Source organism: Ambystoma mexicanum, chromosome 6p (genome assembly GCF_040938575.1).
Source record: "Ambystoma mexicanum isolate Mex_15411 chromosome 6p, UKY_AmexF1_1, whole genome shotgun sequence".
Classification (NCBI taxonomy): domain Eukaryota; kingdom Metazoa; phylum Chordata; class Amphibia; order Caudata; family Ambystomatidae; genus Ambystoma; species Ambystoma mexicanum.
Window position 1 is genome coordinate 660,641,524 of NC_090935.1, and position 26,774 is coordinate 660,668,297.

The window sequence follows — 26,774 nt, forward strand, 5'->3', positions numbered from 1 at the left end:
GCATGAGTGCCCTTCTGGATGATTGGTTGCCTGAGTATGACCCAGCAGAGTGAATGAGAGACCAAATCGTATATCTGGGGACCTCTCACTGATGGAAATCATTGAGAAGCTGAAGTCGAAACTGATGCTTAATCTCAAAGCCGAGCCTGAAGAAGAAGGTTGACTGCTGTTACCTTCAATGCAATCTGAAAGTTGCTGTGTCACCGAGAACTGATCCAAGAGAGGACCTGGCTAGGAGACCTCTTCCCGAGCTATAAGGGACCATCGTGCACTGCTAACCTTTGCCGAAGCGCCCTGAAACTCAGCCTTTGAAAGACTTCCAACCAAAGACTGGGACCACCGAGGAGAACGAAGAGAAGCACTGGGCAGCCGTCCACTGTCGTCGACCAGGGTTTGCAGGTTTGCTATAACCGCTGGAGGCCCGTCAAAGCTGTGTTGCCCAGAACCGGCAACCGCTGAGCCGCCAACCACCGGACCCGCAACGCTCCTTTGATTAAGAGACTTGGAATTCAAGGACGCTCTTGCCAGCACCACCGACCGCCTTGTCCCACCGAAGAAAGTTAAGACCGCAGAGACGCTGGCGGCTCGACGCCCTTGCTGGGCCAAAGTTCTTCATAAACTCTTTGCGCAACAAACTATCATAGTCGAGGTGCACCGCACGCCGCCTCTTCGCAGGACGTCCCCGACTGATCGACCAGCACCGCCAGGACCGAAGCTGCTGCCTCAACGTCTTTGTTCATTATTTCTTTGAAGGATCGCAGCGATCTTTGGCTCCTGCCTTAAAGGGAGCCACTCAAGAAGGATCTGTGGACGACCCAACGTCAAACTTTGCTGTTCCAGGTACAGTGGGGTGGTAGAACTTTTATAGAAGGAAATACGTCTCTTATAAGCAATATATGGACTGGGCTTGTGCTATACCTTTATTTTACAGGTTGCCCGGGGGCGGGGGATCCTCATACAGAACTGTGCCTATATTAGGGGCAGAGTTCTGCCAATTGTTTAATAAAGTGAACCAACAATAAACTTAGGAGGACAGCAAGTTAGTTAATTGATTTGTATGCCATTTCAACTGTCTACAATTGATGTATCTTAATGGAATCAAAGAGTAATTGTGGTACCGCATAGAAATTGTATATATTTATCATTTTAGATTAACTTGAGCACAAAGTGTGTTATTGTGATTGTGTACATAACTTGAGCCTGTTTATATAAAGAACTGTGTTATCATTAACATAGTGTGTGGACATTCCTGTGTGGGTGCTTGGGGTACTACACTGTACTTCAGGACGGGCATGCTAGTCAATAGACCACAGAAAGCAAAAATAAAATTATTAAGAAATAAATGGTGTTGTGCGCAAGAGCTAAAAGTACATTATCAACTTGCACTCACATGTAAAATCGATATCCGAGCATTGAACAAACTCCCACAGTATCTGCAAAAATTCCCTGACCGGATCATGAGAGATACCTTTATCAGATTAAGACTAAATCTCCTTCCAACGAGAGAAGTCTTGGTTAAGACCAAACAATTGCCAACACCATCGGTATTTTGTAGATTCTGCTTGCAATAAGATCAGGTAGAGTCTTTGCGGCATATTATAATGGACTGTACTGCTCTGGAAGAGAAGAGACTCTTATTAAGTGGGATGCTTCCCCAGAAAAGATTACAACTAGAGCCTGAGCGGCGGTGTGCCCTAATCCTATTAGGAAACGACAAATTTCTGACATTTAGAGTTATCCAATTTTGGAACTCTATACCAGATTCAACTCAATAATGGATGATAGGGAATCATACAAAAATGTCGCCCTCATTTGTGCACCCCCACAGTTACTGTGACTTTGGGGGTGCACAAAATGAGGGTGACATTTACTGCGCCCAAGCACAGCGGGGCTTGCGGGGGTGTTCCCTGCTCTGCTTGTGCGCCGTAACAGGAGTCGGGGGTTGCGCCGCTATCCCCTGTTTACCATTTTGGTAAGTGGGGGACACGAAAGGAAAAAGAAAAGAAAAGCACCCTGCGGCGTCAGCTCTAACCCACGTTAGTGGCAGGAGCGGATGCTGCAGGGATAGCAGGGTGCAGGCGGCACACACAGGTGTCCGGCCATAAAAGGTAAATTGGGGGTGGGGTGTGTGAAGGGAAAGGCAGGCCGTGGAAGCGGGCACAGTGATCTATATGATCACTGCAACGCGCCGTAACTGGCTTCGGCATCGCAGCTGTCGCAGTTATGGGCGGCGCAGTGATCACATAGATCCGATGATAGAAGCAATGGTTTTTATGCATATATTTCCTTTTAGAAATTGAAATCATTTTCTTTTTTTCTTTCTTTTGATCATGAAAACTAAATTTGATAGAAACATGAGTGAAAAAGTTTGTAATAAACTATAAGATTCAATACAAATAAAATTAAAAAATTTAAAAAACTTAAGAACCAGCCCGCATCACCTCCTGAGAGCTTAAGCCTTGGTTGCTCGTACATAGCTATAGAGAACCTTGGCTGGGGTGTTCTGTGCTTTTACTCTGCCATGTAGAGAGCATAGGTACAGATACCCCCCTCCAGTCTTTACAGTTATCACCCCTGCTGTTCAACCTTTACGTGGCAGATTATGGACATGGTGATTAGATCCTCTCGCAACTTCCCGCCTCACATTGGTGAAGTGGCTCCTTGGTTGGCAAAAGCCAACGATACCATCTTATTGGACCTTACTCCCATAGGCCTGCAACATTATATTGAGGCTTTGGCAAACTTTGCCTCTAGAAATAACATGAAAATCAATACTACCAAGACAAAGATCATGGTTATGGGCAAGCCTAAATGTAGAAGACATTTTTTGGGGCAGAGGGGATTGGACAGAGAAGCCCTAGAGGTTGTGACGTCATATATGTATTTTGCCAATCCCTTTAAAGCTAATTTTAATTTTTTTCTTCTTGGGTATTTGCATCCACCAGAAAGTGACAAAAGAAATGGGCGGTCATAAAATGTTGCATCATCAGGAAGGGTGGCTATAATCTGGAAGGCTTATTAACAATTTATAGAGTTTGTATAATTCCCTGTATTCTATAGTGTATGGAGACTTTACCTTCAGCTATAGTCTCCTGGCTAGATTGTATTAAATGAAAACTTTTTCGATCTTCACTTGGAGTCCAAAACTCCGTTCCCATTGAAGCTATGAGCTGCAAACTTGGAGTATCTTCCTTACTAGTTTTTTAATTATACTTTGTAGGGCACGCAATGAAAAAAGTGCTCTATTATACCATATTGCAAAGATCAGCATCAATGATGTGAAGAATTCGCTATATCGTGATTTAAAACAATTAGTCATCTCTCACCTTGAAGCAATTGGTCTGGATTTTCCAAGTGGGACGTCGTTTCCTATGTTTCCTCAGATGTTGAAAAACAGGACCAGAGTAATAAAGGACACAGGACCATCAGTAAATTACAGTAGAAAGGAAAATAGATCTATTATAGCAAGCAGGGATTTTCGCCTGGTTTACCACATTCCTATTTGCTTAAACCGTGTACAATAGAATTGAGAAAGTTCATAACGTATCTGCGATTTACTATTTTGCCCACATTCAAATATAGAGTTCCATGGAGTGGCATAGTATGAGGAAAGACGATGTTGCCTTTGTGGACTTGCGGTGGAAACTAACTGTCATATCCTTACAGGATGTACTGCTCTCCAAGGAAAACCTGAATTAGGCTATGGAAAGCTTGTTCATCACCCAGCAGGTTTTCTAACAGACTAATTTCAGAGTTCCATATATGCAGGAGAATCGCTGGTTACCACAGCAGCTGCCTTTCATGTTTGGAAATAGGCTATTAACATTTTAGACATATCATTAATAGGGGAATTATTTTATTTTTGTTTTGTATGTTTATTTTGACATTAATTGTAACCTCTTAAAACCTTACTGTATTTATGATTTTATATTGTGTGTGATGTAGTTTGGATATTTGTGATGCATATTGTTTGGGTAGCGTTGATGCTTTTGTAATGAAACCATAATGCCCTTAAAATAAATGTATATTTTATTTATACTTGGTTAATATCTCATAGAGTAACAATATAACATTTAAAACATTTAAAAATTCATTATAAAGTGCCCACTAAATCATCACCATACAGCACAATCATACCTAAAGTGCTTATTTCATCACAATTCCTAAAGTGCTATACAGTACAAATAAACAATATTTGATTCAACTCTAGTACTTACCCTCAATTTATTGAGGTGTGCTTGAAGTCAGTTGTAAGCCCGCCCAACATGTTTCATTCTATAAGGCATAGGTAAGTCACCAGAACTTCATCAGGTGCTAATTTAATCCTGTAGAACTTTTATCTACTTTTGGAACACTGTTTTAATCCTAACCCCTGGCATGGCAAATCTCTATAAAAACTTATCTGAAGGAACTTACCCTACAACTAATGACTTTTGAGCACAAGGCCCCAACCATCTTAGGGTTGGACTTATAAGAGTGAGGGAACCTGCTTGCGATGATTCGAAAGAACTATATTTTTCTAGGCATCTTACTCATTAACTGTATTGCACTGGTAATTAATTCAAATGCAATTATATTTCTCCTAAGGGTGGAAGTGTATATATGTTTTATGAGGTTTTGTGTGACAATACTTAGTGACTTTTCTATGCTTACTGTGTATATTAGCGGTTTAATAAATATTGTATTTTTATATACCTACTGGAATTACTGGTGTTGCTCTGTGTGAACTCATTGTAGCCTCTGATCACTCACTCTCTTCCTGAGACTAAGCCTTGCCGCTCTGCAACGTACCTTGATTGGGTTTTGGCTAACTTCAGTGTCTTCCCTGTTCACCATAATAGGGTGGCTTCCCAAAATTATCCCACCAGGTCTGATTTTGGAAATACCTCTCAACACTGTGTGAGAGAGACACAGGTGGTGACCAAGTCTGTGAATCCACTGATTAATGAGGTGATGGGCTTGGTGGTCGGTAGTGGTTAAGGAGGTGGAGTTGGAGTAGACTGTGAATGTAACCGACCAAGGTGGCAGAGAAGTGGTGATAGTAGGTGGTGACGCCATTGTTACAAAGCTGGGGATGGTTTGCCATATGAGGCAGTGATATGAAACTTCTGCAGAAGTCTTCCTTTGTCTTCGTTTGGGTCTTCACCTGGAAGCTGTCTGGAACAGATTCCTGTGCACCGGGAACAGCCAAAACAAAATCCTGTGAAACAAAATATCTATGCTGTCTAGACAACCGTCCCTGTGGGAACAGGAACAGAAGAACAGGCATAGAAGTGTGGAACCCGCGTATGGGGAATACAGAACATCCTTAACCAAGGGTTAAGTGTACATACCTGTTGCTTTCTCCCCTGGAACATTTGGGTGTAAATTCCTGACCGTAACTCATTCTGACCTAACCTTTGGTGGTGTAGGTTAGGGGTTCTTCCCTAGCACTATCATAGTGTGTTGGATTGAGTTGATTACTTACCTGAACTTTACTTCAACTTTTACCTACATTTGGAACGCTGTTAATCATAACCACTGGCACTCACAATCTCTGTATAGCCCTTCCTGAAGAAGTATATCATTTGGAACTGGTGACATTTGGCCACCAGGCCCCAAACCATTTTAGGGTTGGACATTTTCATAGTGGGCGAAGCTATTTGTGTTGATTCTACATGATTGTTTTTTTTATTTTTGTGCATCTGACTACTCCCTTATGTTGCACTTGTATTTGATTTGTTTGCATTTCAAATTCCCTTGATGGTGGATGTGTATATATGTTTTATAAGGTTTTTTGTGACTGTATTTGTCTGGTATTGGTATCTGCTTAGTGTGTAAACTAAAAGTCTAATAAATAATTGTAATTGTATGCACTTGCTGTCTAAATGGCTTTACTGGTGTTTCTCTTTGTGGACCCACTCTCATGCCCTTCCTGAGACTAAGTCTTGACAGCTCTGCAACATCACCTTTATTGGGGTTTGTTAACCTGTGTGTCTGTGTTTCTGTGTTTGTGTCTCTGTTGGTCTGTCTTCCCTGTTTACCATATAAAAGTGGCCTCCCAAAATCCTCCCACCAGGGCTGATTTGGTAAATCCATCTGGAAAATTCCCTAAAGGCAGATTGCATAAACCTCCTCATGGACTCCCTAACTGTCCTTACTCATTGCACACATTAGCCTTTCATAAGGAGATAGGATTGTGCCTTCCACTGTTGACCTCGGTCTCCTTCCTGTCATGCCTAGGTACTACTCTATATTATTCTACTCTAATCAACTCCACACTCTGCTGTTCCAAGTCTTCTGTCCCTCCAATGTCTTTCACTCCATCTGTAACTCGCCTCCACTCTTTGATATTTCTCGATCCTCCCCACTACTACACTCTCCTTTACGCTATTACTCCCACTCTGCCGTACCTGTTTCTCAGACACTCCCTTTTCACTCTGTCACTTCACACACTCCCTGCATTTCCTCGAACAATCTCACTTTCCATGCATGCACACTCGCCAAACAGTCCAACTTACTTTCACCATCTAATACATCACCTTTTCCAAAAATAGCCTCCTTGCTCCAGTACACTGTCCTTTCCGGAACAACATCCCCTTTTGACAAGGTTGGGTTTCTGACCCTGTCACACCAGACATTTGTGTCTTTCCCTGCTCACCAGAATAGGGTAGCCATTCAGAATCTGTCACAGGGCTGATTATGAAATTCCATCTTAACAGCATGCATAAAGGAGAGTCGGACGTCTCAGGCTGGGTTGTGGTAGAGGAACATCTGTGTGGTGCCATTCCCACCTATGATGGGAAGGGGTGAAAAAGGAGATTGTGGCGCCACCCTGTCCAGCAGTGTTGGAGATGCAAAGGAGAGTCTTGTGTTGTCACTGGTCTTTGCCTAGCTTGGTGTTCGTGTAAGGGAAAGACTTGTATTAAATCTGTTGTAATTGCTTTAATCTTGTATGTTCCATTCTGTCTGTTTTTTTCTACTGCATTTCTCCTTCTCCACATTCTTTTTCCATTAGCTCCTTAGGAGGGGGAGGCGTGGGGGTGGTGGGTGGGGCGTGGTGTGGGGGGACTATAGGGGGGCGGTGTGTCTCCCTGTCCCCAGTGACCCTTGCTGTCATTAACTCAGATTGTGTTTTGGAATGTTGGTAGTGCAGGAACAGTTGAGTGAGGTTGAAGGGTCAACTTGATTCTTCTCTGTAAGCTGTTATTTTACCTGTTGGCTAGCCTTATGTAATAAAGTTATTCCTTATGTTCATGCTGCTATTTCTGCACATGTCCTAAACCTGCTGTACTGAGCTTTATTATTCTTTTTGAATTGGGCGAGTGAAGAGAGCTGGTAAAAAACTGCATGGGACCACCAGAGAATTAAAACCACAGAAAACCCAAAACAAATGTAGATCCATGCAGGAATGTGGAATGGCCTGCCTGGTAAGGACTCTCAAGGGTGGGAGGAGAAAATACTCCTTTACTGTTACGACAGATTTTTATTTTTGGGAATTCTATAGGTCCTTATTAGGCTCCCTAGAACTAGCTGCTGTTTTCCCCTCCTTTTTTTTTTATCTGACCTTTTCCTGGTGGTCAGAAGAACTTCTACTCAAATGCCCCTGCCACTCCTTTTGAATCATTAAGAGTCTATGGTCCCATGGTTGCCTGTAAGGCACCTGGGAGGGACAGAAGTGATTTGTAAGCAGTGTGAATGGTCAGAATGCGAGGCGGACAACTGGATAAAGGTTTTTCACAAGTAGCCACTTTATTAACTTAAAAGGGTGTGATAAACACCTTGCTACCCCTGACCTAAAGAGGATTTCCCTGCCTACCCAACTAAGACTAAAGGAAAACAATCTAACAAAAGGAATCTGTCCCTCAAATTTACACATACATCACTCCTAAGGGTATGATATGGAAAGTGTGGTTTAACAAAATAACAGTTATGCTTAGACATAAACGGCAGGCTTTTTCAACTCACAGTTCAAAATAAGAAAGTTCCTTTTAGTAGCCAAGTTCTGCTCCAAAGACAACACATAGCTCTTCTAACTCCAAAAGTCTTTCACTTGGGCTTTGGCATAGTTTCCACAAAACGATAACAGTCTTTTTCTTCACACTTATAGTTAATATTTCAACTTAACTTCTCATCCTGGAAAAACAAACATTTTCACAATTCTTCTTGATGAACAACACGGTTTGTCAGGATGTTTTTTCCACAATCTCCTCCTTGAGAAACAACCAGTTTCACAATTATTTTTCAACAACATCTTGTCAGAATGGTTTTATCACAGTTCTTCAAACACATTAGTGGCTTTGCCACTTTCTCTCCTTCTCAATCTTCAACTACAATTCTGTACTTACATGTCTTCTTCCTGGTCCACTAACCTGCCAGGACTACCATTTATAATCCCTTTGCCGGTATACTTGCCTGCCAAGATAGACACTCCTAACACTGCTATAAGTACTATGCGGTGAGGCTTGTTTCAACATTTTAGAAAAGTCTGACTTTCAACAACTTCTTCTCTGTGACTATAATACACATTGGTGCTGTTTCACTGATTCATTTGCCACATGCAATGCAGTTCTGTTTCTCTCCTCCTTGATGCCTTTCACAGAGAGGGCTTCTCTACTGCCACTTTTGAGTTCCTACTATCACATTAAGTAACTGTTGACAAGGTTTCTTTGTTGCACTTGCCCTTCTTTGGTTTAGGCAATGCTTGTTTGTTTCTTGCTTAACTATTGCCTCTACTTCACTCTGAGACTGATGGTTACAATCTTTCGGCAATAAAGTTCTCCCTTTACTTTGCCAATGTTTGTTAATAGTCTTTCTGAAGTATTGCCCCCTCTTTACTTTGGCAATGCAGGTTATAGTTTTTCTTCATTATTGGCCCCTCTTTACTTTGCCAATCCGAGTTTCTATCTTGGTTCAATAGTGCCCTCTTTGCTTTAGCAATGCTCTTGGCTTTGGCAATCATAATTGTAACCTTTCTTTTCTAGAGAAGAGGATGGACCTTTTATACTCGCGCTTGCACTGTTCCAATGCATGTGATACAAACTACTCTTTCACTTGTAATTTGTTCCTCAGCACTTGTTTATTTTGTTACTCATTGAATTCATTTCATTCCTGAGGTCTGACTTTGTTGCTCATTGAATTATTTTCATTCATATGGTACAAACTTTTGTAAACATGATTGACCCTTAGTTCATTGAATTGACTTCATTCATTGAGTTGATCTCATGCATACAGTTTGATTTTGTTAATAAGATCTAGCTTTTTTACTCTTGAAATGGCTTACATTCATATGGTACACTTTATCCATTGAATTCACTTCATTCAATTGATCCAGTACTTGTAAATTGCCTTTCCCAAATTGCCTTCCCCACTCATATTGTACACCTTATTCATTGAATTCACTTAATTCAATTAATCCAATTGGTCCAGTATTGGTAAATTGCTTTTCCCAAATTGCCTTTCCCAGTGTTGTTAAATTGCTTTTCCCAAAATGCCTTTCCCGACACGTGTTTCCCCGTCTTGGTAGTGACGGGGATAAATTGGCTATTTTCTTAATATGAAGCTCCTTATGGAGCAACAAGAGATTTGGTCTCTGGATTCGTTTCTACCATGTATGGTTTTTGTGTTGTATTTCTATGATCATTACATGCTGCAAAAAGAAAGAGAGATGGGTACACCTTTTAGGGTCATGTTGTGTTGGCTTTAAAACTCGGTATTTCATGATCTAATAGGGATACTTACTTGGACATTATTTGCTGTTCATTCCATTTGGATCTTAGGGCTTGATAAAGGCTGTTTTTCTATTCCTGCCGGTATATTTGTTCTAGTGCTCTTTAAATGGTCTGGTAGGCTGTTTAAAGATAGAAATAAAATGCTTTTATTCGCGTTCTGTTTGTTATCACTCTTCATAAATTACAAATCACTTGTGTGATACCCTTTAAAGCATCTTGATCCTTAATTTTAGTCTGTTATAGTTTATTTCTACCATTGCATGTTGAATGTATGTGTTTATGCAAAGGGCTGTGAAAGGATACATTAGCAGCATTCTACTTTGGTTTAGAAATGTGTTTGTGCTCAATTGTTTCTTTCCACTTCCACATATTGCCATAAACAGTGCAGTTTAATTAATTATTCATCTCCTTATGTTAAGAATTAATAACCGCCTGATGTTGTGCATGTTCCTTCATAGTATTGCTAGCACAGCATTTGGCTTCCGCTTACCTGTTTGTTTCGTAGTATCTGAGTCGCGTCTGGTTGTTCGGTTCGATTGCTGGTATTCCTGTATCGCGGAAGCGTTATTTTTATTGAACACAGTGACGTTGCACGCATGCAGCGTGTTTTCGTCATGCGCAACTGCCATCTTAGGTTGGAATATACTTAGCAATTAGTTAGGGTTATGTTTTAGGTTAATGCGAGCTCTGTCTAACAATACTTTTAAAACTCTAGTTTCTTACAGATGCTGCCATTTAGCTTAACTGTTGTTGCTACTTAGTAATATGCATAGTTAATATTTGAAATTGTCTTACATGTTGGAGTTTTCCCTAAATTGGTGGCTGTCTCCACTTTTTCTAGAATATGGATAAAGAGGAGCTGAGGTTGAAATTGTGTTAATTTGCTTGGGGGCTGAATTGGTTTTTGTATATCTCCTTTCACCCTATGTAGTGGACCCTGTGTGTGGTATTAATGTCATATAACTACATCACGTCTTCGGATTCAACCGTTTCCCATATTTATCATTGCAAATTGGTCATATCATCAATACATACATGTATACATTTTTGCAAAAGGATAAATTCAAAGTGTTTTATAGAAAATGGTGCATCTCCTGGTCAATGTTCAGACCAGTGTGACTGGCATCCATGGTACATATCCAAAACGATTCTCGTTTGTGCAATAATTTTTCCATATTGCCCCTCTTGGTGGGGTTAATATTTTCTCGATCCCGAAGCACTTTATCTGAGCGATGTCCGTTTGCAGGTGATGGTCCTGAAAGTTGTTGCCATTGGTGATCTTATGTCTTTATTGGTTATGGCTATTAGGGGTTCTCCTATCCTGATTTGTGAGTTTTCTGATTGTACTTCAGATGTAAATTTTATGGCATGCATATTCTATGCCATATACGACGTATTTGCTATTGCAGTTGATGTGTTTGATGATGGTCTTTGTGCTGTTGGGTTTGAACATTTATTTTTGGGCATTTGTCATGTATGGACAGATCTGGCATTTTCCACACTTAAATTTCCTTGGATTGGTGGTTGAAGCTATCGTTTTTTCGCCTTGAATTTCCGACTGTTTTAATTTATGGTATTTGGTGGTATCAAAAAATTGACTTGGCATCTGTTTTAGATTCTTACATTTTCGAAAACCCATCCTTCCGGAAGCTCCTCAAGACCTTCCTCTTTGCCTCTGCCTTTGCCCCTCTTCTCCCCTGCTGATCTGCTTTCTCTCTCTGCTCTGTTCACCTGGCCACCCTCTGTCGGGCCCAGGTACCTGCTCACCCTGCCACCCTCCTGCACTGCCTCTGGGCCACCCCTTGCACTGGGGCCTGTATCTGTACCCATACAGTCCACCACCCACTCCCCTTCTGCACTTCAGATACACCCTTTCTGACTAACCTAGCACTTTGCCACTTCCTGGCTGCACAAACATTGTTTATCACCTTTATTTATTTTACTTATTATTTATTCTGCTCTCTCCTATGCTCCGCACTTTCCAATGTCTCCCCCCTTCCATGCACTTTCCCCCTTTTCCCTTCCCCATGCACTTGCACGTTCTCAATTTCACCATGCCTAGTAAGATAATTTTTTTTGTTTCTCCCTTGTTCCCCGCCCTTGCCTGGTCGCGCTCTGAAACACCTGTGTACTAGCGCGATATAAACAAAATATCATATCATGCTTGGTCGGTTGTCCAAAAAGGTATACATTCCTGGGTCTGCTTGTAGAATGTTCTTTCTTTTCTTATTTATTTATATTGCGTATAAAGACAGATCCATGGGTATGGTAGCGCACACGTAACAGACGCACATAAAACAGCAAACCTAACAGTCTCAGGGGTGCCTGAAATTTCAGAAGAATAAGAGTGTCTTCAACGTTTGTTTAAATTTGGGCAAGGATCGACACAGCCTTGGGTCAAGTGGGAGGTAATTCCGGCTCTTTGAGGCAGCATAACTGAAAGACCCTTCAGACACCACCGTGAGCTTGGCTTTAGGAATCTGAAGGGGGTCAGTGTTGTTAGACCTCAGTGCCCTGCATGCCAGTAGCCAGGCTAGCTGGTTAGATAACGTAGTCCAGGAATGGCACCCATATGTTCGCAAAGCTATGTAGAAGGCCCGCTTTGGCTGCTGTGACTTTTTCTGCAATCAATATGTCCCAAATTTGTATCCACCAAAAAGTCATTGAAGGGCCTTCGGCTGTCTTCCAGGTGCCAGCAACAGTAATCTTCCCGGCCAGAAGAAATTGTTTCAACAGCTTGGCATTTTTTCGGATCTCGGGTAGACCCCAGGTGTTGGGGCCCCCAATAGGATGGATTCCGGTTCATGGCGACACATTGTGTCCAAAAATCTTTTACAACTGGCCATGACCACCACATGTGGATATATAACCCCAGCTGTCCACATAGGTGCCAGCGTTGGGGATCAGGGCCCGGAAAAGTGATGCAGACGAAGTAGAGGCTAGTACCATCGTAAGAGAAGTTTATTGGCGCATCCTCGATTAGTGATGCAAAATGATGAGGAGTGCCCTTGACCATATATCCACCCATGTTTGGTCTTCCACAGGATGCCCCAAGTCTGCTTCCCACTTGTGTTGCGTAGCGCCTCTTGATGGTTGAGAGGGTGAGAGCACCAGTGTCGCAATTGAAAGTAGGAAAACCTGTCTGTTTCTGAGAGCTGAAAAAGCTGTCTTGCATTGTTCGAAGGAGCGAGACTGGTCCCCCTCAAAGAGTTGTCCCAGGGATTCAAGCCCCCCACCCCCCACCCAATCCAGTTTTTGAAATTCAGCAGGGGGATCCTGGCGGAAAGCCAGATATGGAATATTGGGGAGGAGGGACCCAACCCCCTCGGGATGCCCTTATGTTTCAAAGGCCAATCCCATGTTTTGAGAGTGTGTTTAGTAGACGTCAGAGTCCCACTCCAAGTCTGGCGCAGGGAGGGTGGGATATGCAGAAGGAAGTGCAGGGGGGAGTGGCAGGCGAGATTGCTCCACCTCCACTCATTTCGGGCATCCAGAGGTCATGACCCATGCCCGTATGTGTGCCAACTGTGCTGCTACCTGATATTTGCGCAGGTCAGGGACCCCAGCCCTCCCAATTTGGCGCTGCTCATCATCGCTTTCTGGGGAATCCTCGCCTTCCTACCCCTCCAAATAAACGGAAACATTTTCCTTTGTAATCGTTGAAGGGGGGGGGGCAGTGGGATTGTCGTGGGCAAGGAGGAACAGGTGTACAAGAACCGTGGAAGGAGATTAATTTTCCAGGTGGTAATATACCCAATGAGTGAGATCTCTTGTGTGAGCCATCGATCGAGATCGCTCTCCAGCTCTTTTTAAAAAGCAGGGGGAAATATGTCCGATACACATCTCCAGGGCGAGCAGGGATCTGGACCCCCAGGTAGGGAATAGCTTTCTCGCTCCATTGGACCGGACACAGTGTTACCAGGGTCTCCCGCTCCCCTTGCTCTAGACCAATCCCTAGGGCAACTGAATTCGCAAAGTTCATACTAAAGCCTGTTACCTTCCCAAATCTATGAGTCTGGTAGAGGGCTGGCATTAACGATGAGCCAATGTCCGTGATGGATAGCATCACGTTGTCGGCGTAGAGTGCAATCTTGTACTGGGAGGCGCCAACGTGAAGGCCTTTGATCTTTGAGTCTAACCAAATTCGTTGGGCAAAGGGCTCCATGACCAAAGCGAACAGGAGGGGAGATAAGGGGCATACCTGTCTGGTTCCACAGGTCAAGGGGATCGGGTCTGATAGGGAGCCATTGACCCTGAGAAGGGTCTTTGGGGACTGATAATTTGCTCCAAAATTTTTTGAAAGCTTGGACCAAAACGGAAGGCCTCTAGGGCGAGTCGCAGGAAAGCCCAATCTACTTTATCAAACGCTTTGGTCGCGTCCAAAGCCAGCAGTGCGAACTTCTGCGAATACTGCATCATAACATCTATTAGGTTCAGGGCTCTACAGATATTATTCCCCAGTCGACCTGTGCCTTATAAGGCCCGTTTGATCCTGGTTTATTATGTCGGGTAGGGCGCTTGCTAAGCGGTTCGCCAATATTTTCTAATCGATGTTAGTGTCGATATTTAGTAGGGAAATAGGCCTATATGAGCTATTGTCCCTAGGGTCCTTGCCTGGTTGAAGTAAGAGGACAGTGATGGACTCCGGCATTGACAGGGTAATGGATCCCGATACACCAAAGGAGTTGAAACGGGCTGTTAGTGGGGCTATCAGTTGGGGGCGAAATATTTTATAGAACCTTGTTGTGTACCGTTCCAGGCCCAGGGCTCTGGGTTTGAGGATTTTAATGGCTGTGTCAATCTCCTCACCTAAAATCGGGGCATTGAGGCTCTGCCTGACCGAGTCCTTGAGTCGAAGAAGTGCAGCACTTTGTAGATACTACAGTTGCTCCTTCTGGTTCCGCGGTGATGGAGGCATTACCTCAGAGAGGTGGGCAGCCGCCAGGCACAGTTGATCTTGTTCCGCGTATTGGACCCTGCCCTGGGGGTCGCGAAGTCCCAATATAGTATTTTTCTTTGCCTTGGCTAGCTTCTCCACCAACAGTTTATTCGCCTTGTTATTTCTGGCATAATAGCCCTGCCTGGATTTAGCCAACAGATACGCTGTGTCCTCTGCTTAGTGGTCCTCCAGCGTCGAGGAGGTGGGTCAGGATCATGAGCCCGGAGAGTCGTAGTTACTGGAGCATGGTCGGATAGTACCCTCGATGCGATGGTTACATCATCTGCGAAAGCCAAAGTCTGTGGAGAAGCCAACAGAAGGTCAATCCGGGAAAAAGTTCAATGCACCTGTGAGTAGAAGTCTTTCTCGCTGGGGTGAAGCATACTCCACGTAGTCACTACCTCTAGGTTTCGAAATAGTTGAAGGAGGTTCGCAGCAAGTTTAAAATCACTGAGGATGGGGGTGTGCGATCTGTCCTTTGCAGGGTTAGGGACCACGTTGAAGTCTCCTCCATTGATGATTTTGGCCCTTGGCGAACGGGAAAAGGGATTTGCCCAATGCTCTATAGAACGCTTCCTGCCCATCATTTGTGGCATAAATCGAGACAAGGGAAAACGGTTGCCCAAACATAAGACATTTGACCACCATGTACCAGCCTTCCGGACACAGTAGAGTCTCTAATATCTGTGGTCTCAACCTTTTTGCAAAGAGAATAGCTGTACCCCCTTTCCTGGTGCTGTTGGAAGCCTGGAATTGATACAGGAAATGTCTATTGCGGAGGCGTATAAAATCCACCGGCATTAGATGTGTTTCTTGTAGAAAAACATAGTTTTCCCCGTCATGCAGCCGCTGCAATGTAGATTTTTGTTTGGAGGAGGAATTCAAACCTCTAATGTTCAGTGAGATTAACATCCATGCCTGATGTGGAGGGGATGTGTCCTGGGCATCTGAGTGTCCTGGGGTGGGGTCTGGGGCGAGTGTGGCTCGGTCATCATCTAGACGCTTAGTTATTGTGAGATTGTGTGGCCGGGGTTTTAACATCAACCTCCAGCGGGAGGCCAAAACTAAAGCCATGACAACAAATTTCCGGGATGCCGAATTTATCTTGTCGGCATATCCCTAAGCCAACTGGGCTACAACTGTTCGTAACATACTCCAAGAGATAGTAGTTGACATCCACCTTGGAGTCGGGCATGAGCCGTGCAAAGCCCACTTCAATTAGGAGATTCTTAGGAGTCCCTCTGCAAGTAGAAGGGCATCGGAACAGTCAAATGGGGATCGCTGGTGCGAGGAAGTAGGCGGCCAGAGGGGTTGGTGTCTCTCCATTTAGTTCTTAAACCTTCTGCCGGGCTCACCTTACATTCCGCCCCCCCTCTGGACCTTAATCCAGGCCGTACGTTTTGTTCTCGGGGGTATTTCCGAGGAGACACCAATCGCTGGATCAGCTGTGGCCCCATTCTGTCTTTCCCCGGGAGTTGGGATGCAGGATTGTGTTTGCATCCTCAAAGTGTGCAATCGTCCGGGAGACCCCTTTGTAAGAGAACTGAAGTGCGGTAGGAAATAGCCATCTACATCGGACATGTTGGTCTCGTGTCAGCGGCCTCAGCGCTCTTCGTTTCTGAATAGTCACCATTTGTAGGTCCTAAAAAATGTGTACGGGGGTACCTTGGAAAGTTAGTTCATCCCGGGTACGGCGGATCGCCATAATAGCCTCCTTGGGCGTGTAAAAATGGACCCGGGTGATAACATCTGGGGGGAGTCGGAGTCTGCTCCCTGTCGAAGTCTGTGGGTGCGATCCAGGATGAGTTGGGCTTTGTCCAGCTGCGTGCATTGTTCCGTCTGGCTCTGTTTTCAAGATCCTCCTGTTTGTACTCCAGGATCTCTCTTTTAAAGATTGAATTGTATGTTGCATTTGTAGGAGCGTCGCCGAATGTTCTTGGGTGAAGTCCTCCACCTCTCCCACCCTTTGTTCCACTTCCGTGACCCTTTGCTCGGTACGTTCGAGTCTTGTAGTAAGCTCTGTCATGCATGATCGAAATTCGGTCTTGCTGTCGAGCATGAAGGCTTGTATATCATTCGTGGTTGCCAGCTGGACAGCGCCGTCCGAGGAAGGTAGCGCAAGGATTTTGGCGTTTCTGACTTTCTCCCCTTGTCGGGCGGGAGAAGCATGGTGGTAATGTTGGCATTTTTCGGGGGTTTAAGGTGCTTGGCCATCGCTGCTGTAGCTTGGGATGCTGCACTTTTGCACACCTTGAGAGATGGAAGGTGGGAGGGGGCAAAGATCACCTTCAGAGGAGAACCAGAACGCCACTCAGTGTGGGCGCCTCATAGCCCATCCAGGGCGGAGTGTATAGCAGTATTGATGTTTCCACTCCAATTTCCCTACCCCAAGCGATGCTGTTGTACCCTCTCAGCAGTGATGGGGCCGAGGGTCCTCTGGAGTGGAGGGCGAGCCGGACCGTCGTTCAACTGCTGGACGGAAGTCTGGGAACGAGTTTATGAACGTACCATAGAGGTGTTATGCCCTGGCAAGTCTTGATCCCCCACAGCTGAAAGAATGGTGGTGCTGCTTAAGTGGGGCCCCAACTCCGGTCAGGGTGAGCATAGATGGCCGCAATGTTGGCATAATGAATAGCTTAGGCAGGATCTGGCCAGCTAGACAGTCATAGAATAGGATTGCGAGTTCTGAACGGAGGAGGTCCTTCTTATGTGTTGGCAAGGGCTAGGTAAGTGTAGAGTCAGCCAGCCCGGAGGGGGTAGATGAATGCCCATGCATCTCTGTGACAGTGGGGACCTTCAAGACGCTGGCATCATACCTCTATGAAATGATGGGTCTCTGATGTGTCTGCTGGTTTTGCTGTGGCGCGTAGGAATACTGTAGTGAAGCGGCCCCAGTCTGCAGCACCGCATGGAATGGGTGCTGGCTATGCACTGTTGCAGAGGATCCGAGGAGGAGGCCGGAGTCTGGAGGCCGCTGGATCCACGGGTGGAGCTGTAGCAGGAGGAACGCCCGCGCTCCAAAATGCAGACCCCCTAGAGCATCGATATCAAGCAGGCGCTCATCGGAATCTGTGGCACACGGGGGGGTGACCCCCCCCCCCCAAATGGCTGAGTTTGTTCTCCCTCTAAGCACCTTCAGAGAGACAGATGCAGCGCTAGGGCACGCCAGGGCACAAAGCGGGCAAAGTGGTAAGGTGATGGGCAGCAGTGCTGCGGTGAATACAGCGTTTCCGCTCACGCAGGGCCCCCACCGACTGGTGGGAGCCGCCAAGTTCACACTTCCAGCGGTGGGACATGTCCAGAAGGGGCCACAATGACAGGCTGCCTGATTTTAAACAGTCGGGTGCAGCCGTGGCTGGGAGCAGGCCCGCTCCTCCTACGCTTACAACCTGCATATCCGCCATCTTGCATCTCTACGCAGCGGAGCTCGCCAGAGGAATCGCTGCTGGAGGGTGAACCGTAGCTCGTAGATGGTGGAAACAGCTGCAGACTGCTCTCCCCACGCTCCGATCCCCAATGGTTACGCTTTCGGATGAATACATGAGTTGGGACCGTATATTAGCTGACATTACAGTGGGCTTCGCACAGAGGCCATCAACGGAGCTGCCTCATCAGTGGTGCTGCAGGCCATGCCCCCAAAACAGCTGAGTTTTAAGAGCCTTCCTAAATTGCAAATGTGCCGAGACCATACCCAAAGTGATGGGAAGAGCATTCCACAGACAAGCAGCTCTGGTTGAAAAAGAGCAGCCACCGATTTACACATGATGGACCCTGGGGATAGCCAAAAGAAAACGGCCAGCAGATCGCAAGGCGCAGGTTGGGACATAAGGCTGAAACATTTGCTGCAGGTACTCAGTGCCGATACCATAAAATGCCCAATGTACAAGGAACAAAGATTTGAAATGAAAACCCCCAGTCACCGACAACCAATGAAGAGATCTCAGGACAGGAGAAGTATGCTCATGAAAGAGTGTACCGATGGTGAGCCTGGCAGCAGAGTTCTGAAGAACCTGCAGACGCTGTATCAAGTGATCAGGCTGAGCCCGATATAAGGAATTGCAGTAGTCGATCTTACTCAGGACTAAAGCAGAGACCATTGGCGCTCGTAGATGAACAGGGATGAATTGAAAGACCTTCCTAAGAATCTTCCATTGGTAGCAGCCTGCTTGACAAACCGCAACAATCTGAGGGGCCATGGACAAGGAGGCAGCAAATTTGACACCCAAATTCCTGACCACTGACAAAGCTACATGAAAAGTACCAAAGGAGGAGGGCCAAAAGGAAGAAGTCCACAGAAAAAGCAGAGTAAGAACCCACCACCAGAACCTCCGTTTTAGCACCGTTTAATAATTCTCTGCCATCTAGCAGCCCATTGCTAACAGAAAATCTCATAGCTGAGTGGCATGGGCTGGATAGCAAAGATCCAGCCTAACCAAGATCTGTGTGTCGTCAGCATACGAGTAACATCTGAAGCCGCGGGCGCGGAGAAGTGCGATAAGAGGCCGAATATAGATGTTAGAGGGTGGGGGACAGGGCAGACCCCTGTGAAACCCCACACAACAAAGCAGAGACTGCGGAAAGAAAGGGTTGAAGAAAAAGACACTGTGACCGATCAGACAAAAAATAGTGAAACCAGGCAAGAACCGGGCCTGTCATGCCAGCAGCTGCTAGGCGACTGATCAGGATGGGAGTGATCGATGGTGTGAAAAGCGGCCGACATATCTAAAAGACTGTCGCAACTCCACCCTGATCAGTGTTGATGACCTCAGTGTCCCTGATGTAATCACCAGAAAGCGGGTTGAGATACTGAATATCAGCATAATTGGCGTACAACACTTTGTTGGCATCGAGTAGTTCAAAGAGCAACATAAGGAAAATGTTGATGCAAATGGGCGATAGTCGGGAGCCCTGAGGGACTCCACAGGGTACCATGAAGTCATCTGCCTTTTGGGTATCTGAGAATACTATGGCAGCGCGGTCAGGCAGAAAAGATTGGACCCACCTTGCTGCAGAGTCTGAGAAGTAGGCAGATTGGATGAGCCTGGTGATCAATTTAGAATGATCCACCAGGTCGAAGGCGGCCGAGAGATCAACCAGCATCAAGAGAGCAGAACTTCCCTTATACAGAACGTCTAACATATTTGCCTTGAGGTCGAGCAAGGCGGTTTCCGTGCTGTGGCCTCTGCGAAAACCTGACTGCCTCTGCCCCAAAATCTGATGACTGTCCAAGAAGTTTTGTACCTGCAGATATGCAGCTTAATCTAGCATTTTAAGTAAGAATGGCACGTTCATAATTGGCCTGTAATTAGCTACAACTTTAGGGTCTAAACATGGCTTCTTTATTAGTGGCGATATCAGGCTTGTTTAATGCTGTTGGGAACCACACATTCTTGGAAGGAAGAGTTGATATATTTTGTGACCATTGGGGCTACCTGTTTAGCACAGGCTTTGACCACTTTTGCCAGGCCCACATTGCCTTTACAGAAAGTTGATTTAGTCCATCCAACAACGTAAGAACCTCTGGCTCTGTTAAGGGGCGGAACTCCTGGCCGTGGAGCATTTTTTTCCTTTGTAAACTCTGCTTATGGAGACTTATTCTGGCATTCCTGTTTTGTTTTGATGTTCCCCTGAATTTTCTTTATCATTCATGGCATACTGAATGGTGTAACACCATTTTTTATCTTTAGTGACATCCGACTTAGATGTACCTGAAGTCTCAAGTACTTTAACTACCTTGAAAAGCTCGCTGGAGTCAGATTCAGCACTCTTTATCCTGAGGTCATAGGCCAATTTGTTTGCCTTTAAAATGGCCTCTCTATGTTCTTTTGAAACCGCCAGGTACTTTGCTCTGTTTAATTCTGAGTTTGTGTTTCTCCGGCACTCAAACATTTTGCTTTTAGCCACTATCAGATGTTGAATTTCAACGAAATACCATGCCTTGAGCTCTTTTAACAACGTGATGTGTTTTTTTCAGGGGCCACTAAATTGACTGCCTGCTCAAACATGGAATTGTACGCCTTCTCTATTGAGATGCCGTGGTCAGGTTGGTGAGCCCATTCCGGGTATCCTCAATAAGTGGTGCTAAGTCTGGGGTAGTAAGCCTACGAGTGTTCCTGAAAGTAACTGTCATTCTTTCTGTTTGCCGTCTCTCATATTGGTTACATCTCATATTGTGAGCTGCAGGCCAATTTGAAATGCACCAAGTAATGGTCTGACCAGGGACAGGGGATTACCTCCATGTTTTCTATGGTGACATTAAGGCCGACCACCCAATCCAAAATTCTGCACTTGCTGTGAGTGGCAGGCCGCGTGTACTGCTGCAAACCCATACTGGATAAGGCACTCTATGTACTTGTTGCCAAATGATCTGACACATCATGCAAACCCAGATTGAAATCCCCTAGGATAAGCATTTTAGAAGAAGGTTTCGAACGGGTGCATACAGCATCCACCAAATATGCTGGAAAATCTGCCATTGGAGTGGGTGGCCGATAAACTACCACAATGTCCATGGTAGTGTTTGGGTTCACCAGAACCTTAGCATGAAGCCCATCACAATCATTGTGTATTCGGCTGGATAGTGTGAATTTTAAAGCGGTCCCTATGTATTAAAGCGACTCCCCCTCCCCTTCCCACAGCACAATCTGCTTTTATGTCATACGCCTTGGGTATTGTGAGTGAGAGGGCGGGACCTGCTGCGTCATGGAGCCAAGTTTCAGTGACTGTGCATAGGTCAAGGTCTCTGGCCAGCATGTAATCCGTAATGTCGGTAGCATGCTTGACCAGAGACATAGTGTTTAGCAGGAGGCAATGGAAGGAGAAACTGGGAATTGCAGTATGTACCTCTGTGTCCATTTGGGAGCTTGTCTGGCTCGCAGCCTTGCTGTAGATACCATGTTATGAGCAACAAGCCTCCGATGCTGGACGATGATGGGTGAAGACCGGCTTGACTGTGGTGTGCCTGTCACCGATTAAGAGTCTGCGTTGGGGCTGCTGGGAAATGTAAATTTCATGGCGGGAAAGACTACAAGTTCTGAAAAGGCTCTAAATCCTGTCCTATTTTATAACAATATTTGTCCTCTTTCAAAGTTCTTATAACGCCAATATGACTTTCTTGTATTAGTTAGGAATTCAAAATAATTATTAGCAGCCAGCGGTCGACTTCGGAGTGTTCCGGGTTGACCTATTCAAGGTAAACTGATGGGTCTTTTTATACACGTCCACTTAATCCACTGCCAGTTCTCCTTCTTCTGATGCTTCCTGAATGACTGTGTGCTCCGTTCGAATTCCAGTGGCCGGTGCCAATCGGGAAAGGTGCTTTTCTTGCTCCTCGTGCACTCCAGTGCTCACCAACCACTGGGACAAGGCCCAAAATAAGAAGAGCCTCTCTAAAAGGGGAAAGTCTGTCAAAATGCTGCTTCCTGCTGGGCGACCTCAGGACCGGCATCCGCTTCAAAGACAGCAGCAGCTGTGGCGTCTTTTTCTCTGCTGTGACAACTGCGGCTGGCAACTTATTCTACTGCTCCACCTTCTTCTAATGGCCTGCACTCGGAGGGCTTTACATATTTAAAAGACCTGCTCAGGTGTGGGTCATTAGAACCACTAGACTGCATGCTACAGTTCTGTATCTCGGAGTCCCTCTTCCTCGTCCCAGTACTTAGGGCATTATAGTACTTGAAGTACCCAATGTTCTGATTAGTTTTTGTATGTCTAATGTCAAGTCCACCCATATCTAATTCACTCTGTTTGAGTACATCTTTTGGGAAGGATTTTAGATGAGGTCATGATTTATTCTGGACTTCATAGCTCAAACCTAAGGGAGGATCGTAAGCATCAGACAGTAAGGTATTAATGCCTTAATTCTTATGTATATTATTCCCATGTTGGTCATAACGGTTTTTACTTCTGTACTCTGGGGTCTTCCAACCATTCCATAGAAAACAGGTACTTCAAAAAAGGAGCACACACCGGGCAAGAAGCAGTGCTGTTTATTGCAGCTGGGCAAGCACAAATCAAACGGAACAGTGGAATAGATCTGGTTGATAAGAGCTGACATCTGAATGTACTGTGAACATCGGTTTTATACCATAAAGCACAATAGTCGAGACCATTTGAAACACTTGCAATTTAGAATGTTCACATTTTTCGTTGTTTCCCAGAAATGTCATTGGCTAGTCTATGTCATATACTTTGTACTGGACATATGTTAGTAAAGTATGATTGGTGCTGTCATGATTCCTGCCCCTCATGTCCCCAGCCCTCCAAGCTGGAGCCAGGCCACGATCACCTACATGTTCCTCAAGGGCCTCTCCATCCTCCAAAGACCCGCTTGGAGTCAGACTTGGCTCTTGTGGCACCAGACTCACTCCCATAGGATAACATTGGGGATTGGACTGGTAGAGCATTGATGGGGACAAGATGTATGCCCCCACATATTTCGGTTCCCATAACTGCATGTGCAGTCTAGTCTTTTGGGTGTGGTTCAGCCCAGAGACTATTTAAGCCACGCCCAGGCTGAGAAACATGCTTTGTGTTTTCTGCACCTGCAGCGTGACACTCGCAGTGTTCGGATCGGTCTCGAGTAGGCCTGCATCTTTCTTCTGCGCTCAGCTTCTGCAAGAACAGCCTTACCTTGCAGCGCTTCTGCCCATCATTCATCGCTTCTTCTGTTCTGCGGGCATCTTTGGCGGTGTCATTCCCATCCCGGCACGCCGCTTCCTAAGGAAAAGGGAAAAGAACAGAAAAAAGGCATTAGTAAGCATTCAGCAAATCTTCGCTTATCTTTAAAGACTGTACGAGCTTCAAACGCTTACCTGAATCCCAGCCGCTCTGAGGGAACTCTGTCTCCGGAACTTCTCATCCATCTGCAAGAGGGAAAAGGCACTCCAGGTTAGCGTGGAAACATCTAGAGGCGCTGCATACCGCGCTTACTCACCGAATTTCTTCTTCATAACCGGCATCCACGCTGAAAACGTTGTGGCACCTAAAAGACACAGAAAAAGAACTCCGTTCAATACAAATACGAAAAGGTTGCATCGCGCTCTCATCTAAGGAAGGAAAGGAACGAAGTTGGAGAACTGTTCAAAAGACTCATTATACTTACCTGTCGGACTCTTGCCAGTGAAGTAACTAGGCAGCAACGAGCCCGCATCAATCAACGCGCCCCTGTGCTGAAAGCAGGACGGAGAGCACACTTTCCAAGAAAACAAGGTGAGCTGTGGATCAAAGGGAAGGGTTGGACCCCGGGAAAGAAGGGGTTCAAGCACACAGACAATAGAGAGTTAAACTCTACCAATCCTGTGTTTGAGGCCCAGTCTCCAGTCGAGTAGACTCCAGGGAAGAGTTAGAGGTCGTAAGATGTCAGAACAGGCTGAGTGACGTCCCAGTGGATACCAGGTGAGCGTTACAGGTGCGAACAGTTCAGCAGTATCCCAAAACGTCACCTCCCCATGTGGCATCACATCGATTCTCGGCCCACCCCAGAACAATTTGCAATGAGTAAAATAACATTTGGGCTGACCGCCAGAACTTTTACACTGTCAGTGGTCAGCACCATTGAGAATGGGACACGAGACGCCCTGCTACTGGTGTGAAAGTAGACATTCACATGACAACTGCTAGATAATGGCCTTCGTAAATCCTGTTGTGGTGGATACTCTGAAGGCTAACCACCTCCCAGGAACACAGTGACCTACCATCTGCCGCTTTGCCCAGTGTCCCTTTCCTATAGCCACCTGCCAATGGGCACTGGCGGACATGTGACTGGCACACTGGCTCAGATCCATTTCCCCTCTACCTTGTGTGACTGCTGGATTGGCTGACCGCTCTGTAATTACATCACCCACTGTTGTTCTAGCTGCTTCGATTTGCCTGTGACGAACAGCTTGAGCTCCGTCTCCCTCCTCTGTGGCCCCCGTAGTGTTGGCCATGTGTTTCAAATCTGGGTTTCCCAGGTTGGGCCCGCCCTGGGGGTTTCCCTGCCGAATATGATTTATTTTTTTCCCATCTTGTGCTAATTATATGAAGTTCCCTTCGGCTGACTGCACACGATGCATCTCTACCCTTGCCCTTCCCAGTAAGACCTTCTTTTATAGGGTGACTGTGGCTTTGTGTACCCGTGTTGTCCAGTCGCCCCCACTTCTTTTACTCCGTGGTGGTAGGTGCATCCCCGCTGAATTAGCGCCTTTATTACATTTCTCCCCTTTGATCGATCTTTCGATCAACGTTTCTTTCCCCTTCATTTCTTCACCCTTCTCCTTGCCCACCCAAACCCATGTGACCCTGTTTGTCCCCTTCCTCCTCATATCCTTGTAGGTATTTTCCAAAAAACTTGTATTTTTGTCCCATCAGGCAAGCATTCCGCCCACGAGGCTTCGTAGTTTCCGAAGTCCTGCAGGGGTGCTTCACACTGGAATATTCCTCCCTTAATACTTTACCAAGCTCAATTTCATTCATTGACATTTTGTAGCTTGCTTTATGCTGATGGCAGTTACACCAACTGATTATCCACCGGCCGATAGAGATGGCGATGAGCAAAGGGACAGTTATCTTGAATTTTGCAGCCAGCCAATTGGCGACCAAAGAAAATAATGCATCCAGCTAGGTGCTTAACGTATCATCTTGTGTCTCTTATTTTCTCCTGTATTGTTGTAATCTCCTCGACAGCCTCTAAGTGTTCCATTGGCTGCATCATTTGTGGGTATTGCTGTGCAGCACATGCTGCCAATTCTGTGGCACATGCCCCCTTCCATTGCAGTCATAAGGTCCAAATATAACGGTCCTGGAGGGCCTTCAAACACAGTGCTCGGAGCTCTTTGCGTACCGCGTTTAATCTTTTTTCAGTTGAATTAGCTAGTTAAAGCAGCTCAGAATGCGTGATTTGGATCCATTTTGCGTTAGCTGCTATCTTTTTTACCTCTATCCTGGGAAACAGGATAGAGGTAAAAAAGACGGATGCTTTGCTGAACAGTTTTAAATGGGGCGGAATGTCCTCCAAGCTATGGGTGGATTCTGCCGATATATAATTACTCAACCTTTTCATCCTGGTTATTTTTGATTGCCCTCCTTGTGTCTCTTCTGGCCCTGCATCTAATCTGCACGAGGTACAACTAAGTTTCGGCTGTGGAGGGTCACCCGTGCGCACACACCTTTCCTGTCCGGTGCTATTTGGGTGTACGCTCTTGTTCCACATGCCCACTACATGTCCATTACTGCTGCTGTCCCCTTCTCCAGCGCCGCAATGCTAATTGACCTTTTGCAGTCAGTGTTTATCCCCGGCCACAATGTCCTGTTTGCTCTGAAACACAGAGTAATGTGTGAGCGGTTTTATGTACACTGGTTGATGGTTTTCATCTATCCAGGTTTTAGTCTGCGCAGGCCAAGGACGCAGCGCTGTGTGACTCAGGACCACAGGCGATGCTGGCCGTTGATATGTAGCACATTGAGCTACGTCCACGCATCAGATCCTATAGGAACCAAGGACTGGATCTCTGGGGCAAAACCCATGCAGGCTAAGGGTGCAGTGTTGTGCGACACAGGATACGCTGGCTGTTGATACGTAGTAGGTTGCGCTACGTCCACGTAACAAGATCCTTTAAGAACAGAGGATTTTACCCTCTGTGTGAAATCCTGCACAGGCCAAGGGTGCAGTGTTGTGCAATGAAGGGGTTGCAGCCCAGAGTGCGAGTATGGTGTGCAGCCATCAACTTTCAGCGACCGTATGGTAACAAAGGTGCAGGCAAGGAAAGCAGCCATTACTGTTCTCTACTAAACTGTGCCGCCCTTGCGTCTATTTTCACATAACCGCTTGTATCTACGTACACTGTCTCCATGCATTAATTAGGCTTCCTCTCCCACTGTTGCTGCACTTTGTGTTCTCTGCTGTTTTTTTGCGTTTCCCTCCCTCTAGGTGTGGTGTTCATGTGCAGTTACGTTACTGTGCCTTTTTTGTGTGCCATCTAGGCCTTTTTCCCTCCTCTCTAGTTTCCTCCCCCTCCCCCTGCCTACTGTTGTCTATCGTTTGGATTGTTCTACTTTTGCTCTGCTGTTTCCTGCTCGGTCCTTCACCCCTCAGGTCCCTTGTGCTTTTCTGCTGTTTATTGTTAGTGCCCGCTAGGCCATCTCTC

The 26,774-nt window shown here is 45.7% G+C and overlaps 1 protein-coding gene across 3 annotated transcripts in view; it reads left to right on the top strand.

Moving 5' to 3' along the window:
• Positions 1-26,774, top strand: part of RAD17 (RAD17 checkpoint clamp loader component) — a 1,130,765-nt gene that overhangs the window by 247,495 nt on the left and 856,496 nt on the right. For 2 of the 3 annotated variants that reach the window (XM_069627537.1, XM_069627539.1), the window contains exon 6: positions 20,624-20,692. The exons of the other annotated variant lie outside the window; for it this stretch is intronic. In XM_069627537.1, coding sequence (XP_069483638.1) covers positions 20,624-20,692 — 69 coding nt within the window. The remainder of the gene's footprint in view (positions 1-20,623; positions 20,693-26,774) is intronic. 3 annotated transcript variants of the gene reach the window in all.